Source organism: Triturus cristatus, chromosome 7 (assembly GCF_964204655.1).
Source record: "Triturus cristatus chromosome 7, aTriCri1.1, whole genome shotgun sequence".
Classification (NCBI taxonomy): domain Eukaryota; kingdom Metazoa; phylum Chordata; class Amphibia; order Caudata; family Salamandridae; genus Triturus; species Triturus cristatus.
The window spans coordinates 826,212,261-826,232,501 of record NC_140590.1 but is presented as its reverse complement, the minus strand read 5'-3'; the positions used below and the strand labels follow the sequence as shown (position 1 = coordinate 826,232,501).

General features: G+C 45.9%; 1 protein-coding gene across 3 annotated transcripts in view; it reads right to left on the bottom strand.

The window, feature by feature from the left end:
• The window catches only part of MRNIP (MRN complex interacting protein), a 348,104-nt gene extending 342,835 nt beyond the window's left edge, over window positions 1-5,269 (bottom strand). Inside the window, exon 1 of one of the 3 annotated variants that reach the window (XM_085617754.1) lies at window positions 5,075-5,269. Coding sequence is in view for 2 of the 3 variants with exons in the window: in XM_085617752.1 (XP_085473878.1) it covers window positions 4,955-5,029 (75 nt within the window). In the remaining variant the exon portion in view is untranslated. Of the gene's footprint in view, window positions 1-4,954 lie in introns of all 3 variants that reach the window. The other 2 variants (XM_085617753.1, XM_085617752.1) reach the window with 2 other exon arrangements.
• Window positions 5,270-20,241: the final 14,972 nt, after the last annotated feature.

Here is a 20,241-nt window from a genome sequence, read left to right as displayed (position 1 = left end):
TATTCTTCCACAGATGTTAGCTCCATTTAATGAATGTATAATAGACTGAAGTCAAGGGTGAAATGTACTGCTCGATTTTTCCTGTCTTATTGTGTTGAAGGGTGATTTAGGTGACTTCAGTCTCTTTCCATTCAAGTCTAAGGGTTAGAGTAGTGAATGGAGCCTATTTACTAGGCACTTCGACATGATTCTGTGCTCTTCCCCATAGATCAGGGCTTGCACATATAGCCTAGGGGATAGATTCGTTAGTATTAGGGATAACCTGTCCTGTAGTGAGGGTATTTCATGGAGCCGTGCTGAATGCAGGCCTGGTAGGCCTCAAACGGGAGAGACTCCATCTTTCTTTCTGCTCCGGCAGCTTGAGATGCTTCTAGGTTAAAGGGGATGTTTTAGTTATGAGGTGTTATTCGCTTGGAGAGAACCGGTTCAGGCCGGCCCTTATCGAAGGATTGTATTTTTCTTCATGCCGAAGACACTACATCAGGCCGGCCGGCTGGGAACGTGTCCTTGGCACGGGGAGGTACAAGAATTTGGTGGGCGGCAGGTTACGGGCTGGAATTTTCCATGAGAAAATGCACCTCTATATTAGTGAAAGTCTGAGGCAGATGCTTGCACTTGCTTCTAGTCCATAGGCGGCACCTGGCCGTTAGTAGTAAAGCTGCTACTTATTCCAGGGAAGACAGATGACAAACTTGGAGGTGGAGAAAAACCGAGAAATAGATATTCCAAAGAGAAGAGAGTAGCCGATGAGGAAGAGGTCCCAGTGACTCGGAGAGGGAGACGGGAGTAAACCCGTGATTGCGGAGGTGTGACTTCCAGGCGAAGCCGAGGCGCAGACGAGAAGGGAACCTAGATGACCATTGAGTGCAGGCTACATACGACCAAGGTGATGTCAACCCCTTACTATTAGAGTGTACAACTTAATCTTTCACTTTTCTTTGCAGGTTATGTGATATGTATTATGTTCCGTGAGTGTGCATGTAATAACTAAATAAAGTATTCAGTTTGTAGTAAAGTAATATGTGCTACGTGTTCTTGTGTAAGAGGGTAACCTATTCTTCTAGTCAGCTGTGACTTGACATGAACAGATGTTAATCCTGATCAGGTAGGTGGTAACTGAGTAAGGGAGAAAGGAGCCCTTCGAACTAGGGAACAAGTTGTGCTCAACTAGCTGTCTTTGTGTGATCTGATATATAGTAACACTGATGTCGTGGTAATTATAGGATGAACTCGTGCTAAGGCTGCCGTCTGGGCAGGAAGTCCTGGGTCCGTTTGGGACCGCGAGGCTGTGGCTGCCGTCTGGGCAGGAAGTCCTGGGTCCGTTTGGGACCGCGAGGCTGTGGCTGCCGTCTGGGCAGGAAGTCCTGGGTCCGTTTGGGACCGCGAGGCTGTGGCTGCCGTCTGGGCAGGAAGTCCTGGGTCCGTTTGGGACCGCGAGGCTGTGACTGCCGTTTGGGCAGGAAGTCTGTGGCTGCCGTCTGGGCAGGAAGTCCTGGGTCCGTTTGGGACCGCGAGGCTGTGACTGCCGTCGGGGCAGGAAGTCTGTGGCTGCCGTCCGGGCAGGAAGTCCTGGGTCCGTTTGGGACCGCGAGGCTGTGACTTGTAGGTCTTGGTATATATAGTAGGAATTCCCTGTCCTTAGGTGGTACATATATGTGGTTATTTAGGTGTAAATAGGCCCTAGGGAGGGGGTAACGTTCTAGTTTGGGTTAGAGAGGCTCTGCTGAGCGGGTTCTATCTGATCCGAAAACCCAAGCAGAACAGTCGTGGCAGCAGCATCCATTTTGTGATGCTGAGGCTTTGGTCAGAGGCTAACAGTTGAAGTATGATTTTAACATGTCTTTCCCTCTAGAAGGGGGGGATAATATTCTCATGTCCAGAAATGGCATGGGGGTATTATTCCCTAGTGTTAGACACCTTACACGACATGTTTTGATAAAGCCAAACCATAGTTACCATAACCGTCTAAGATTATAAGGCACTTTAAGAGTATATGGTAGGCTATATCATAGAACAGCTATAAGGACAAGGTTCCGAAAGCTGCAGACAGGCTCAGCTCATGCTAGAGCACCATCTCACATGTTACCAAGCACTCTGCCTCCAGGATTGTCAAGGCCTGCCATAGGAGTGACTGATAGGTACACATGTGTCTATATGTAAGTTAGGTATAGGAATACTACACCTAAGCAAGGGGTGATTACACGACCTTGCCCCAGCTGAGTGATCAGCCAGTTGTGTCAAAATGGAAGGCCAGGCCAGGGGTGGCATAATACATGCTGCAGCCCCTGGTAGGCCTAGGGTACACCTATGCCCTGGGTACCTAGGGTACACTGTACAGGGGCCAATAAGGTGATCCTATCCAAATGGGTTATGCACCTAAAGTACATAGTATTAATTTAGAGAGAGAACAGCAGGGCTGTGGGTCTGATTAGCAGGCCCACAGCCACATCTAAGTCGAAAACCAGTAAAGCAAAAGCAAAAAGTGGGGGTGAACATAGAAAGCAGACCCTACTCTCCTACAAGAGAGAAAACCTATTGTTTTTTTGAAATGTACTTTTTTAGTTACTTCAAAATACAAATAATGATGCATGCTATTCTTAGTAGAGTTTCAGCTGTTGTCCATTTTACCTTCAAATTTTGCTTATGATTTCTAGTGTTTTAGTGAGAAAGTGTCGTAACAAACTATATGTTGTTTTGCTGATCAGAGGAAAGCTGGTTCCAGTTGCGCTGTGTAACAAGTTCTGCCACAGCTATATAAAAAATCTTCAAATCAATTCTTTGAAACCTTGGCATTGTGGTGGCACCAGATGTTTGGGCTTGAATTAATATCCAGCTCTACGCAGAAAGTTCTAATGTTTCATGGAGTTAGCCTGGTGAAGGCAGACACAGAATTTTTACATTTCTTAAATAACGCAATCCCAGAGATTCCTCCACTAGGGTCAAAAGAGATGAATTATGTAAATTATATATAATCCCAACATGCTAGAACGATTTTTTCCTGTGTAATTATGCAGCACTAAACCTGTGACTAACAATCACCTTTCTTAGTCAACATGGTCAGAAGGCTAATGATTTGCAAACTCATGAGATTAAAATGTCACAACTTTTAGTGCTGCTAGTGGTGTCTTATCACCATTCTGGATTCATTTGTGTAGTTGTGTTATGTGTACAGAGAAAAAAAGTGCTTGTCAAGTCATAGCACTTTAATTTTCCAACTTTTAGCCATGCTGCTGTACCACATGGCTAAAGACAATAGCCTTGGCACAAGTAAGACCTATTGGCTTAGCAAAGACTTGTTTAAAACATGGGGATTGGGGTTTACAAACCTGTCTCACTTTGCAGTCAACGACAGAAAAGCAAAGTAAATTATGTGACAATCTGGCTGGGGTACTGGGTGTGTGAAACAAAAGGCTGTAGAAGTCATTTCTTGTAACACAACAAAACGCAAATGCCTCTTAATGAACTGTACACATTCAGCAGTTATGAATGCAAAACTGATTTTTTGGGGGGAATTCTGAAGTGTTGGAGGACACAAAGATTAAATAGGATCAAGACACTTTACTTGGTGCTGCACAAAAAATTAATATTCACTAAAACCAAATTTCCAAACATTATGATTTGTGTGCAATTAAGTTTTTAACAGTAAAACTGTACATTTGTGCAAAACCAGTGGCCATTTCAATGGAAAATGTATTGTCTGTAAATGACAGTGCTCTACCACACATTGCTTTAGTTACATAAAATAATGGTCCACCTCATGTCCATTAAAAATACGTGAGTCGCGAAAATTTGTTGTTCTAAAATTGGGTGCATTTCTAAAAAGTTTGGGAAGCACTCTAGAAGACATTAATATAACCCTGTTCTTCTTTTGCCCTCACATTAACGTTATCCCGTCTGTCTGTTATAGGACTAGGAAAATACTGTTACATTTTGGCCTCCATCAGCCCTTATGGGAGACCATTCCAAGTATTTTACCATTCTTTCCAGCTCTTAAAGGTAAAAACTTTGAAGAGGAACACTGTGATTAAGCAAAAATGACAGCAAAGCATGGAGTGAGGAACAAGATCATAGCGCGCCTTGCGTTCAAGGTTGGCAGAGGCCCTCTTCAGTGCCAGACTTGAAGAGACTATGGAAAGTTCACATTCCAGAACGGTCTTACAAGGACTTCACAAGTATTAGTTGATAACCTGGAAATCCCCAAGAATACCTAAGGGGAATAAGATAATTGTCGGCCCTACCCTCAAACAACCCCTAAAATGCCCAAACGTCCTATAGCATAATCTAAAGAGGGCCAAGATGGTGTTTCCTATAAATACCCGCATCCTTAGCCTTCCCTAACCTTAAAATTCAATGTTAATCACCTTGCAAGAACTGGGGAATTAATCTGCATACGCTAGTTAGTTACAAAAAGTAAGTTATCTAGTATCTTATGCTTTTTTACATTTTTGTAAAGTTGGATTTTGTGTTTCTCTTACTCTGAGCTTCGAGATATATGTTGTCACAATCAGCAGGTCAGATCTGGGTGGACATTTTCATTTCCAGTACTTTCTCTTTAAAAAATAAAAACGTTCTAGCCACTTGTACCATTAGGCATCTTTTCCTTACTAAAATTTCAAATCATTTGACAAAACCATGAAACCGTTTCAATGGTTCTTTCGCTTGCTCATTTTAGGTATATTCATTTGGATACTACAATTTAAAGTCAGTTGCACGAAATGTTAAACCCATTTACATTAATAATAAACACGGGCATCTGAAGACTATTCTTATTATTTGTGTACAAATAATCCATAACAAAGTTTAATACTCTTAGTTTTCTGAGTCAACCGACTGGGAACCATGCTTGAAAAGACTGTCAAGTTCAGTGTTTTCTTAGAGCGGTGTATCAAGCGTGCTCGGAATAAGCGTGAGGCCACCTCAGTGACACGAGTCACCTCAGCCATCTGTACCTCACCTGCTGTACCTGGAAGCTACGACACGACATGCAGCGCAGTACTTGGAAAGTTTGAGGCATTCTTTCTGTGAACATAAATTAGTAAGGCTAATGTTAGTCCAAACTAGCAACTGCTCGTACCGCTGCTTTGTTTTCAATTCCGATTTCTCGCTCATATAACTATGCCCGCCTAAACGTATGAAGTACGCAGACGCCAACGACGTTTAATACTATTTTCTCAGCTGCCATCATGGAACGGGATAAAGACATCAACGTCGGGACATTTTAGAATCTGAAAGTTTCTCCCGAAAGCCATATGGTGTTGGTTTCGCACTCGCTCTGTAGACGTATGGAGTGATCTTAAAGGGCTGATGGTCCGCTAGTACACACGACGATATGTTAAAGCTGGAAGCGCCCCGACAGCACAGTTTATAATGGGTGCCATCTTGAAGAGGGAACTACTGCCCGAATTTCTCATTTTAAAGACCCTGGAATGCAACGCGCTAGGTCAACCGGCGAGAAAGTTAAACCCAAGGCAGCCTGTCAACGTTTTGTGTTTGAAGGTGGAGGGAAGGGGGTAGAGGTAGCCTCTCAAGGCTGCTTATGTCACATACATGCCAATGGACCCGATTCAGGCGGGAGACAACCGATTTTTCAAGCCATTGGCTTTATTTTAGCCGTCTCCCGCCTGAAATTGCATTTTCTACAATAGAAGTCAATGAGGAATTTTCATTCTCCCGATTTTTTATTTTAAATCTCCCACGTCCCTGTCCTAAAATGTTGACATGTATTCGTTATGCCAAATGCAGTGTAAAATAATTGAACAAATACTGGCAGCTAGGGAACTTGTTGCCGCACTACCTGAAGTGCTCATTATATACTGAATGATTGGGGAAACGGGCACTACAACACGGCCGTTTCCACGCATAACCATAACCACGCATGCATTACAAGGAATGCGTGGTTTCAACGAAAAGCCTTTACCACGCATACTTTTACTACGAAATTCGTAGTAAAGGCTTGTGCGCTAAAGTAAAAATAACAAGCATTTGCAATGCAATAGGTCTCGCATTTACGAGAGTTTGAGCTATTGGCATTGTAAATGACAATGCCTTTTATTTATGTGTTGTTTTTTAAACAGATAAATAAAAGGCATTGTCATTTACAATGCCAATAGCAAATGCTAATGTTTGTTAAATTATGAATTTTTTTGTTAAAAAATATCCCATCAGTAGCATAAGCAATACAAGACATTCCATGAAGCAAGGAAAGGGTGCAGTACCTAGTGTGGCTAATAGACATAACTTGGTTTTGGTGGGGCTAAGCAATAAAAACATTGTTAAACATTGAGGATTATAGGTTTCATACATAGGACGTGCAAAAGTCATGCAGTAGGGCTGACATTTGTTTTGCTCAAAACACAAACAAGGCGAGGCTAAACTGCTTGGAGGCAGGTTTGTAAGCAGGCTTGACGGTCTTTTCTGTTTGTGAAAGAGACATTCCTTTTAGACAAAGATGGTAGATTTCTCTGTTGAACTATTCCTGACTCTGTGTGCCGATCCATGCAAATGAAAAAAATCCCTTGTTTTACACCCCTATCAGGTGTTTCTAAATGGTTATGTGCGTGTATATGTTTTATAAGACAAAGTCAGTGAGATAACAGGAGGTTATTGCCCCGCCCCCACAAACACATGCTGGCCGGAGACAAAAGGCAGCTGGAGTATGTGTGACCCTCTACACGTCCGAGTCCTGCTACAGAAGCAGCTACGAGCACCTTTGAAAGCAGATACTTTGGTGTTTGTTAAAGCGTGTAGACTTTGTTTATCTTTTTTTGAGAGCTCAAAGAGCAACCCTGACACACACCTTACCAATCGCGGAGAGGTCTGGGTGGGCGAAATATGCATTTTACAATAACTAGGGTTAAGGGGCTTTAATTTACGTACTGAAAGATCTGCGGCAGGTAGTAGTCAACATAAATAAACACCAGTCAACATAAACACCTGGAAAAAACTGAATTGTAGTCCCATGCCTACTTTGTACAAACGTGCAGGTAGGAGCAGAAAAAGAAACGCCGGGATGCATTTGTGAACTTCAGAGTTCTGTAAGAAGTGCTGCGACGGCGAGAGGTGGAAGGTGAGTACGCCACAAACTGACCCGAACGTCCGCCACAGTTCTGGCCGGGGAGTGCAGGGCGGTACGAAGCTGAGGTGGGAATGGGAGGAGCTTGTGTTTTTTTACACAGTTCTGGGCCGGGAAGCGGAGGGCGGTCTGAAGATGAGGTGGGAGAAGCTTGTGCTGAGTGTTTGGTTACAGTTATGGGCGGGGCTAGTGGAGGGCGGGGGGAAGCTTGTGCTGAGTGTGCTGGAGTTCCGAGGATGGGCGGTGCTGGCAGACTACCATTTAGGAGGAAGGCAATTTTGTATTTGCACTTCGGGGAGGGTGGAGTTTTTACGTTTTGATAGTAACAAAAATAGCGCCAGCAATCTTAAAGCAGGAAATGTTGCACCAAAAGCAGATATGCTTAGTCAAGCCGCCAGGCGTTGTTTTTCAATGTAATAGTTTTGGTACAATGGTGGCACCCGCCGGATGTTTAAAGCTATACCATGGTGCAGCCATTGTGTAGAAAAGAAAAAAAAATACACATAAAAGAAAGGCATGGGACAGCGTTCCGCGACATAAATAATAAAACAAAGGCGCGGCCACCATTATACTTTCCCAGGCTAGCACGCTGCCTACATAAAACAAGAACAAGCGCGCACTGAAGCTGACGGAGTGGGAGGGGGAGTGGGGGCGGGCACGCAGGCTGCCAAATGGTGCGATGAATCACGGCTAAAGTGAAAGCAAACAAGTGGTTGCAGGACTCCAAATGGTGCGCGCGCCCGGACGGGTCACATGCACTGTAGTTGGAGGCCTGCAAAGCCACTGTTTGCACTTCCAAAACGCGCTTACTATAAGTCTCGCCAGAGCAGCGCTAAAGCGCTGGTCAGGCGAGACCTAAAAAGGGGGGGATTGGGGGGGTCTCCCCCCCCCCCCCCAGAAAAATGTGGGATTAAAAAAGAGGGCTGGGGGGCACCCCCAAAAATAAAATATAAAAAAAAACGTACCTGATTCCGTCAATTAAAGAGAGATATGGAGGCAATCCACGTCGTTAGAAGAAACGGAAGGACACTTCCGCTTCCCCTTAACGACGTGGAACGTCACCAAGGAAGATCGAGGAGAGGAGAGGTAAGGGGGAATGAGGGGGTGGTGTCCCGCAAGGGAAAAATTCAAAGAGTAGATAATAAGTGCGATATCCTTTAACAAGAAAATGCCATTAACATGCATAATTTAACAACGAAAATCGTTGTAAGTATGCGTGTTAAAGGCATTTTCGTGGTAAAGGATATTCGTGGTGATGGCATTCGCGTTGTAACGCATGCGTGGTAAAGGCATGCGTTACAACGGTATGCGTTGTAAAGTCATACATTCGAATGATTGTGCTTAAAATATATATAGCGTAAAATAATTTACTGAAAATGTAACACATCCCAGCATTTTAGAAGAGGAAAGTTGGAGACTGAAAACAAAAAGAATCAAGAGAATGCATTTCTCACGTTGACTTTTATTAAAGCAATTGGGGAATTTGAGGTGAGAGACAACCACAATAAAATCATTTTTGGCTTCCGAAGTGGGGAGTTTCCCTCCTAAAGCGGGTCTATTGGCATGTATGCATGGTAATTGTATTGTATTGCAATTGCATTTATATAACGCTTACCACACTTGACGAGGCGTCAAAGCGCTTTTTCGGCGAGTAGCGCGCTACTCCGGGACCCATAGAGGATTAGTGTTGAATTAGTATAGTGACACATGTAAGTAAATTTTAAGTGGTGGATAGGTTAGTCAGTTATTTGGATTCGGAAGGATAGCAGAAGGATAGAAGAGGGAAAAAAAGGTTTGTATTTCTATAGCGCTTGTTACCCCTGATGGGGTGTTGAAGCACGCTATTCCGGAAACCCATAAAGGATTAGTGCTGAATTAGTATGATGAAATATGAAAGTAATTTGAGTGGTGGATATTAGTCAGTTATTTGGAGTGAGAAGGATAGCGGAGGGATAAAAGGGAAGAAAGGTTTGCATCCATGTAGCACCTGTTACCCCTGATGGGTTTAGTTTAGTTTGTGAGCTTATATAGCGCTTGAATCACCCCCTGAGGGGTATCTCAGTGTTCGTGGACTTGCAAAAGAAAGTTGTCACTGTGGACTGTTCTAGAAGAGAGCAATTTTTAACGCCTTCCTAAATTTTAAGTGGCCTGGGCATTGCCTTAAAGCTATGGGAAGTTGGTTCCATAAGGAGGGCACCTGATATGAAAAGGCCTTTCCTCCTGTCTGTGCTTTTTTGACCAAGGGAATTTTGATCAAAGATTTCGAGACAGATCGAAGGTCCCTATGGGGGATATATTGATGGAGTCTCTCCGCCAGATAGGCAGGTCCATTTCCCCATATTGCATTGTGCATCAGAAAGCAGATCTTACATTTCACTCGTTTACGCACAGGTTACCAATGTAGTTGTTGTAGAAGAGGGAGTGAAGCTGATCTGTGAGGGGCGTTTAAGACTAAGTGAGAAGCAGTGTTTTGTACCACCTGAAGGCGGTTCAGAGAGGACTCATTAGCCGCGATCAGTAAGGCGTTACAGTAATCTAATTTACTCAACACCAGGGTTTGGATGAGGGTTTTTTGTAAGGAGTCGGGGAGATAAGGAAAAACTCTTCTCAGCAGGCCCAGCACATGAAAGCATGAGCCAACAGTATGTGTTACATGCTCTTTCATAGTTAAAGTCTGTTCAAAACGCACCCCTAAGTTCTTTGCCTTGGTTTTTAGTGCTGGGGCTTTTCCTAGCTCTTTAGGCCACCAGTCTGGTGCCCACAATAGTGGGGCCTCGACAGAGAGCATGATTTCAGTCTTACCGGCATTCAGCTGTAAGAAGTTGTTTCTCATCCACTGTGAGATGACCAGCATGCCGGAAGAGAAGGAAGCTTGGGGTGTCTGAGAGGATTTATTGAAGGAGAAGGTAAGTTGGGTGTCTTCTGCATAGGATATCGGGTAAACCCATAGTTCCTCAATAGTGAAGCCAAGGGGGCAATGTAGATGTTGAACATAGTTGGGCTTAAACATTAGCCTTAAGGCACTCCCTTGGTCAGTTCTTTCGTATTGGACCAGTATGGTCCTAGGTTGATAGTCTGGGTACGATTAGAGAGAAAACTAGTCATCCACTGCAATGCCACGCCCCCAATCCCAGCTTCCCTCAATCCCTCCCTGGGTGTTTAAGTGCTTTTCTGGTGAGTAGGACGCTACTCCGGAACCCATAAAGGATTAGTGTTGAAAATTAGTACAGTGAAGTATGAAGTAATTTGAGTGGTGGATATGTTATTCAGTTATTTGGATAGAGAAGGGTAGGTTGTGGGATAGAAGAGGGAAAGAGGTTTGTATTTATATAGCGCTTGCTACCCCTTGATTGTCAGGATCTGACCCTCACGCCTACATAGAAGGCTAAACAATGGACCTTCCGCCTGGGAAATAGGAATCTCAAGAACTACAGCTCCCAGAAGGCCATGGTAGGAGGGGCCTCTGGGTATTTGAGCCAGAAACGCACGTTCGATTGCATACGTAATTCCGTGGTTGTGAGGAACGGTGATTCCTCGTTAGCGGCTTCAGGACTCTAATGATATTCTGTCTGGATTACAGGAATTGTCCCGGCGGCTTTCCCTTGTCTAAAGCAGTCTGCTGGTACGCTGTGCGTGCCGTTTCTTGATCCGATCCCAACTCGCGGTGTCTCCTAACTGGAGTCCGGTTAATTCTGGGCAACAAGCACCTGGTCCTGCGTTCTCAAGAAGTGAGACACATTGGTACATTGGGCCGATTTCCTCATAGAAGAGTTTGGCTCCAATGGCTGTTGGGGTTCTTGGCTACTCGGGCTCGGGTAGCAGCTGGTTCAAGAATCAGTGCTGGACACAAGTGAATTACGAAGAGGGGCTGCCAGAGAAGGTATTTGGTGGTGTGTGCTCTTTGAGACTGCCATATAACTTTTAGTGTGGTTACACTGAGTTTGATTATTGAAAATTCCAGCAAGTTCTATTTTTGTTTTTTCTGTTTCCTTTATTCTCGAGGAGCTTCTGAGTTCATTATTTTTACACTGAGGATCTGGAGGTGATTGGAACCTTTACTTAGGACCTTTTTTGCTTGATCATTGAGAAGCCTTTGTAAACTAGGATCTGGACTCTGCTCCCTTATGACTATTTTGGATTATGGTGTCTAGTCCTGTCCTTTTTTTTTTTTCCTTTTTTGTTCATTTCTTACTTTGGAAGGGAAAGGCAAAACACAAGGGTATGTGTGTGTAAGGGTGGCGGCTTATAGACGTGAAGGTTGGTTGAACGTGATCCAATGTATTCTGTGTTGTAGGTTTATCCTTCTCCTGGTGTGAGAAGAATCATCACTGGGTAGTGAGTTTGATATTGGAACACCGCTGCTGGTGGAACTTGTTTCAGCAGGTACTAGACCTCTTAGTGAGACCTTATGAGAGTAGATAGCAAGGTAACCAGTATTAATCATTGTGTTTTCTGTTTTCAGGTACCCTTTCCCAGCTGTTCCCACCCTAATTCCTTTCCCTCACTTGATCACCTCAATACTTTGTGCATCTTATGTTAGAGGTGGGGATATCGAGAGGTGGACCCCTTTGAACATCGCCTGGATCCAGAGGAGTTCCTGTGGTCGTGACATTGATAGGGTTTTGAAGCGCTTTATTGGCGAGTAGCACGATACTCTGGAACCCATAAGGATTACTGTTGAGTTAGTATGGCGAAACATGAAAGTAATTTGAGTGTTGGATATGTTAGTCAGTTATTTGGACTGAGAAGGGTTGGGGAGGGGTAGAAAAAGGAAAAAGGTTTGCATTTATATAGCGCTGGTAACCCTGATGTTGAAATGCTTTATTGGCGCGTAGCATGCTACTCTGGAACCTGTTAAGGATTAGTGGTGAATTAGTATAGTTCAATATGGAATTTGAGAAGTGAACATGTTAGTCTGTTATTTTGATTGAAAAGGATAGTGAAGGGACAGAAGAGTGAGATTTTGTTTTTTGAGGGCATAGCAGTAGGAGGAGGCTTTTGGATGTGTAAAAAGGGGTTTTTGAGGGGAAGAGTCAGAGGAAAGAGTTTAGAAAGGTTTGTTTTGGGGGATCGATATAGTAAAAGAGGTGTCAGATGATGCAAGGAGGGGCAGAGTAGGAGAGAGTCTAGAAAGGGTTATTTTGGGGATCATAGTAGTAGTATGGGGTTTGGGATTGTCAGGGAGTGCCTGGATGGGGACTGAGTGCCGCAAACCAGGTGGCTCGGCATTTGCCGGAAGAAGCAAAAGGGTCCAGTCATGGAAGGGTTAACAGACTCCTCGCGCCTTCTCCTCTACAGAATGACGCCAACGAGGACAACCAATCCCCGCAGAGAGAGGCAGAGAAAAGAAGCCTCTCGTGAGAAGACGGGGCGAACGCGGAAGCTGGAGAAGGAGGAGCCGGTGGAACCGAAGACGCCGCGGGAGCGGAGCAGGAAGGCGTTGAGCCGTGGAAAAGTCCTGCCGAACCAGGGAAAGGAACACCGCGGACCGAATACCCAGTCAACGTAGCCCCGGAAGAAGAATCCGAGACGTGGAGTGAAGACTTGTGGACGCCCCCAGGAGACACAAGCTTGCCGCCGTAACTCTGGGAGAGAGTTACGGCTTTGGCGGTGAGTACACCGTGACCTGGGGACTCTGGAGTAGAAGGGAAAAGGGGAGTTGGGGGACGAGGAACATCCGTTGAATGCAGGGCCGCCGCCGGTTGGTTGGGAAAACAACCCAGAGCACATACGGGCAAACCAGCCATTGAAATAGACCAGTTTATTTTTTTTTATTTTTGTTCTTTGTTTATTTTAGGAACCCTTACTTGATTAGCCAAAGCCTGTCCGGCTAAATGTTTCTGTTTCGTTTGGGCATACGGGAGGGAGGGGTATCTAATTGGACTGAAAAAGGGATTCAGTCTGTCCCTTCACTCTTTTATAGCACAATTTCCTTCCCATTTCCCTAGCACGGCCTTCCTTCACATGTCTCACCGTTGTGGCCTTTGTACAACACAATTGTCACAAGGATAGGTGAAGGGTAGTATAGAAACCAACAATTATACTCACCGCCCTTTATTTTTCTTCCCTCTGAGTATCCTGGGAAACCACCACCAGCCAGAAGAACCTCGCACCCTGGAAGTAGAAGCCATCCAACCCATGCAACTCAACCATCCCACTTCTGCTGCACCATATTCGGATTTTGTGATTTACTCTGGACAATAATTGTCTCCCAACAACTAACCACTTGCAAATACTTCTTATCAAAGTCGCCAATAAAACAACTTGTCACCATTCTCTGGCCGCCTAGCTTTAATTTCCGACCCTCCCTCCAGGGTTAAATGAGAGAGTGGATGTAGAGGATATATTGATAGATGTATAGGGTGAGAGATAGGGTAGTGCATTGGAAAGAGTAGTAGAAAGAAGTTTGAGATGAGTCAGAAGGTTGGGCTAGAGAATATATTGAGAGAAGTATAGGCTGAGAAATAGGGTAGTGCATTTGAAATGCTAAATTAGAAGACAGTGATAAATATATAGATCCGTAAGTACATTGAAAGAATGTAGATGCATAAATGAGGTAAGTATATATAGATTCAAGATATTGCTAGAGGTACAGCATGAGAAATAGGGTAGTGCATTGGATAGGCTTTTTCAGGAGAAAAGTAACAGACTCACAGATCCAAGTACATGGAAGGTACATAGATGCACAATGGAAGTAAGTACATGTAGACATTCTACTGCCAAAAGTGTGATACTTTCATGTGAGTAAATCAAAGCAATGACCTTGGTGCCTCTCTGTTACTTCCCGTTATTGTGTCCGGACATATATCACAACAGTAAACATAAACCTAAAACGATCCAGACCTATTGTCATTGACAATGTGTATTAACAGTATCAGCTGAATAAGTAATAATGATTTTTGTTGTGAATAATTAGAATTGAAAATGTTTCAATACTGAACATATTAGACTAAATTAAGCACTACTGAGATCTGTGTAATGGTTAGTTGCATTCAGAGTACCCAATCACCCCCACTACTAATTTCAAGGCTAGTCTCCCACCTACAGAACCCCTGCATGCAGAAACCAGATTCAGAGTTTGTAAAACTGCCAAAATTAAAGTTTTGATGCCTGTAACGCACACTGCAATCTCCCTGCCAAGAATTACCTCTGACATCAACAGTTAGGATTTGTCCTTAATTCTGTTAAGGACCTGAGGCGAGGATTCTGTTTATAATCTTTACTTTGTTGATTATAAATTCGAACAGCAGCCAATTTAACATTAGTTTCATACAAAAAAACTACCATTCCCAAAAGTCCTTGGGATATCACAACCAATCATATCAAGGCAGTCCCAATATAGTCCATCCTCAATGTTCTTGCTGCCTCTTTTCTTCGCTGCTCAGCTGCCACAGATAAGTGTTACTCCCTTCTCCTTTACTTATGGATGTTTACTACATGTATTCTTATGTTTGCCCCATGTGCAGCATGTGTTTTTTCTGCAGTTGTAGTGCTTTCGCTGTCTAATTAAATGTTGCCTTGCAGGTTCTCATTTCATTGTGTTTTCAGCTGCGGGAGCTCTCCTGCCCTCCATACGCGGCAGCAGTGCAGTCTCCCAACTATTAGGTGGCGCAAGCCTAGAGAGGCCCCCTTCAGCTACGCAACACGTCTCTTGTTTTCCCTTAGGGATTGAGAGGAGCGCTGTGCGGGAGCCACACAGAGCCTTTCCCCTTAGCCTGGAGACAAACGCTGCAGTGCAGGGTGCGTATCTTAGCACATTACTACACCCATAACGGGGCCTTATTATTCTAAATATTCTACACCCTGAGGGCTCCGTGTCAAGCGAATTTGACTGTGCAGGCCCACTTTGATACCCTGGAGGCTATATTGCTGGTGAGTTAGCCACGCCCTCCGGGGTCTGTATTTACTCCAGACAACATACCGTTTGTGCAGGACTTACAATGAACACTGTCTCAGGCTGACCCACCAAAACCCTTTTGGGTGTGGTGTTCCCGGGGCCTTAAACTCTCCATATATTGGAAGCCTCCGGTCTCCCCCAATACCACAACAACAGTTCTGCCTGTCACTTAACTTGGCTCTCCCAGTGGACGCCATTCAGATGTCTAAGCGTTACAACAAACAAATGATGGACGGAATGCTGACAATGCAGACATTCTCCCCCAGTCAAGAGATCTGGGTTGAATCCATCGTTCTTTTGCCCACTACGCCACCCCAGTTTAGACATGGCCATATGCAAATCAGTCTTGACCCTGTGCCTCATGGGAACAATCCAGCCCGAACTGCCAAGCCATGTCTTCCCTGGACCGGAATCATGCATCCTAGGACCGGTTTCTGGCTATCAGCCGCCATCAGCCAGGATAGCTTGACTCCAGTGGCGTAATGAGCATGGGTCCCACGTCTGGGAATACCCATCCCACTCAGGGCGAAAAGCGTTACAACAAACAAATGATGGACGGAATGCTGACAATGCAGACATTCTCCCCCAGTCAAGAGATCTGGCTTGAATCCATCGTTCTTTTGCCCACTACGCCACCCCAGTTTAGACATGGCCATATGCAAATCAGTCTTGACCCTGTGCCTCATGGGAACAGTCCAGCCTGAACTGCCAAGCCATGTCTTCCCTGGACCGGAATCAAGCATCCTAGGACCGGTTTCTGGCTATCAGCCGTCATCAGCCAGGATAGCTTGACTCCAGTGGCGTAGTGAGCATGGGTCCCACGTCTGGGAATACCCATCACACTTAGGGCGAAAAGCGTTACAACAAACAAATGATGGACGGAATGCTGACAATGCAGACATTCTCCCCCAGTCAAGAGATCTGGGTTGAATCCATCGTTCTTTTTCCCACTACGCCACCCCAGTTTAGACATGGCCATATGCAAATCAGTCTTGACCCTGTGCCTCATGGGAACAGTCCAGCCCGAACTGCCAAGCCATGTCTTCCCTGGACCGGAATCAAGCATCCTAGGACCGGTATCTGGCTATCAGCCGTCATCAGCCAGGATAGCTTGACTCCAGTGGCGTAGTGAGCATGGGTCCCACGTCTGGGAATACCCATCCCACTTAGGGCGAAAAGTGTTACAACAAACAAATGATGGACGGAATGCTGACAATGCAGACATTCTCCCCCAGTCAAGAGATCTGGGTTGAATCCATCGTTCTTTTGCCCACTACACCACCCCAGTTTAGACATGGCCATATGCAAATCAGTCTTGACCCTGTGCCTCATGGGAACAGTCCAGCCCGAACTGCCAAGCCATGTCTTCCCTGGACCGGAATCAAGCATCCTAGGACCGGTTTCTGGCTATCAGCCATCATCAGCCAGGATAGCTTGACTCCAGTGGCGTAGTGAGCATGGGTCCCACGTCTGGGAATACCCATCCCAGTTAGGGCGAAAAGCGTTACAACAAACAAATGATGGACGGAATGCTGACAATGCAGACATTCTCCCCCAGTCAAGAGATCTGGGTTGAATCCATCGTTCTTTTGCCCACTACGCCACCCCAGTTTAGACATGGCCATATGCAAATCAGTCTTGACCCTGTGCCTCATGGGAACAGTCCAGCCCGAACTGCCAAGCCATGTCTTCCCTGGACCGGAATCAAGCATCCTAGGACCGGTTTCTGGCTATCAGCCGTCATCAGCCAGGATAGCTTGACTCCAGTGGCGTAGTGAGCATGGGTCCCACGTCTGGGAATACCCATCCCACTTAGGGCGAAAAGCGTTACAACAAACAAATGATGGACGGAATGCTGACAATGCAGACATTCTCCCCCAGTCAAGAGATCTGGGTTGAATCCATCGTTCTTTTGCCCACTACGCCACCCCAGTTTAGACATGGCCATATGCAAATCAGTCTTGACCCTGTGCCTCATGGGAACAGTCCAGCCCGAACTGCCAAGCCATGTCTTCCCTGGACCGGAATCAAGCATCCTAGGACCGGTTTCTGGCTATCAGCCGTCATCAGCCAGGATAGCTTGACTCCAGTGGCGTAGTGAGCATGGGTCCCACGTCTGGGAATACCCATCCCACTTAGGGCGAAAAGCGTTACAACAAACAAATGATGGACGGAATGCTGACAATGCAGACATTCTCCCCCAGTCAAGAGATCTGGGTTGAATCCATTGTTCTTTTGCCCACTACGCCACCCCAGTTTAGACATGGCCATATGCAAATCAGTCTTGACCCTGTGCCTCATGGGAACAGTCCAGCCCGAACTGCCAAGCCATGTCTTCCCTGGACCGGAATCAAGCATCCTAGGACCGGTTTCTGGCTATCAGCCGTCATCAGCCAGGATAGCTTGACTCCAGTGGCGTAGTGAGCATGGGTCCCACGTCTGGGAATACCCATCCCACTTAGGGCGAAAAGCGTTACAACAAACAAATGATGGACGGAATGCTGACAATGCAGACATTCTCCCCCAGTCAAGAGATCTGGGTTGAATCCATCGTTCTTTTGCCCACTACGCCACCCCAGTTTAGACATGGCCATATGCAAATCAGTCTTGACCCTGTGCCTCATGGGAACAGTCCAGCCCGAACTGCCAAGCCATGTCTTCCCTGGACCGGAATCAAGCATCCTAGGACCGGTTTCTGGCTATCAGCCGTCATCAGCCAGGATAGCTTGACTCCAGTGGCGTAGTGAGCATGGGTCCCACGTCTGGGAATACCCATCCCACTTAGGGCGAAAAGCGTTACAACAAACAAATGATGGACGGAATGCTGACAATGCAGACATTCTCCCCCAGTCAAGAGATCTGGGTTGAATCCATCGTTCTTTTGCCCACTACGCCACCCCAGTTTAGACATGGCCATATACAAATCAGTCTTGACCCTGTGCCTCATGGGAACAGTCCAGCCCGAACTGCCAAGCCATGTCTTCCCTGGACCGGAATCAAGCATCCTAGGACCGGTTTCTGGCTATCAGCCATCATCAGCCAGGATAGCTTGACTCCAGTGGCGTAGTGAGCATGGGTCCCACGTCTGGGAATACCCATCCCACTTAGGGCGAAAAGTGTTACAACAAACAAATGATGGACGGAATGCTGACAATGCAGACATTCTCCCCCAGTCAAGAGATCTGGGTTGAATCCATCGTTCTTTTGCCCACTACACCACCCCAGTTTAGACATGGCCATATGCAAATCAGTCTTGACCCTGTGCCTCATGGGAACAGTCCAGCCCGAACTGCCAAGCCATGTCTTCCTGGACCGGAATCAAGCATCCTAGGACCGGTTTCTGGCTATCAGCCATCATCAGCCAGGATAGCTTGACTCCAGTGGCGTAGTGAGCATGGGTCCCACGTCTGGGAATACCCATCCCAGTTAGGGCGAAAAGCGTTACAACAAACAAATGATGGACGGAATGGTGACAATGCAGACATTCTCCCCCAGTCAAGAGATCTGGGTTGAATCCATCGTTCTTTTGCCCACTACGCCACCCCAGTTTAGACATGGCCATATGCAAATCAGTCTTGACCCTGTGCCTCATGGGAACAGTCCAGCCCGAACTGCCAAGCCATGTCTTCCCTGGACCGGAATCAAGCATCCTAGGACCGGTTTCTGGCTATCAGCCGTCATCAGCCAGGATAGCTTGACTCCAGTGGCGTAGTGAGCATGGGTCCCACGTCTGGGAATACCCATCCCACTTAGGGCGAAAAGCGTTACAACAAACAAATGATGGACGGAATGCTGACAATGCAGACATTCTCCCCCAGTCAAGAGATCTGGGTTGAATCCATCGTTCTTTTGCCCACTACGCCACCCCAGTTTAGACATGGCCATATGCAAATCAGTCTTGACCCTGTGCCTCATGGGAACAGTCCAGCCCGAACTGCCAAGCCATGTCTTCCCTGGACCGGAATCAAGCATCCTAGGACCGGTTTCTGGCTATCAGCCGTCATCAGCCAGGATAGCTTGACTCCAGTGGCGTAGTGAGCATGGGTCCCACGTCTGGGAATACCCATCCCACTTAGGGCGAAAAGCGTTACAACAAACAAATGATGGACGGAATGCTGACAATGCAGACATTCTCCCCCAGTCAAGAGATCTGGGTTGAATCCATCGTTCTTTTGCCCACTACGCCACCCCAGTTTAGACATGGCCATATGCAAATCAGTCTTGACCCTGTGCCTCATGGGAACAGTCCAGCCCGAACTGCCAAGCCATGTCTTCCCTGGACCGGAATCAAGCATCCTAGGACCGGTTTCTGGCTATCAGCCATCATCAGCCAGGATAGCTTGACTCCAGTGGCGTAGTGAGCATGGGTCCCACGTCTGGGAATACCCATCCCACTTAGGGCGAAAAGCGTTACAACAAACGCAAAGCGTTCTAGTGTTCCTGTGCTCTCTAGCAATTCCGGTTCACTCACCTTGTTTCCGATCCTGGCTGCAGCGTTTTCGTCTTCGGGCAGGCTCCAGATCTCCCTGGTTCGTGGCATCTCGGTCTCCCCGCGCGTCTCTGCGAGAAATTCTCCATTTCCTGACTTCGGTGCACCTTCTCTCGAAGCTTCCTGGGCTCCTGGCGCACCTCTCAGGCCTCGTGGTGGTGGCCCCTCCTCGGTCTTGCCTCCTGTTCCTGTATTCCCTTGATGGTGGCTCGCACTACAGTTCCTGAGGTTCCAGGGACCTACAAAGAAAATAAAGATTGTTAACATTGTTGTAATAGCACTCCATGCACGATTGCGCTCACCAATATGTTTGGTTATACATAATACTTACCTGTGTAATTTCCTTCGTCCTTGGGGATCTGCCTTGTCTTGAATTTATGGTGTTCCTGTGGGGAGACAAATATTTGCTTTATTCATTCCTGAAGTAAGGAAGCACAAGACAAGGCTAAGACTCAAAATAGCAAGTTAGCTAGTGTTCCCCTTCTTTTCCCTTCATTTTTCTCCTTTTGTTAAAGGCTATTCCTCACATGTCATAGGTGAGTGTTACTTGCTCTTCTTTGATTTTCATACTGTACCTAATGCTGATATTGGGCACTATATCATTAATACTTGCTTTTTCCTTATTTACCTTATAGATAAGAACTACCATATATTAGTCAAGCAAATTGGTTAACTAGTGGAAGAGGGGAACTATTCAGGTATTTACGCCACAGTCATTTCACCATTGTTTAACATTAAGGGCCATATATATGAACACATTTTCCCATAGACACAGAATGGGTG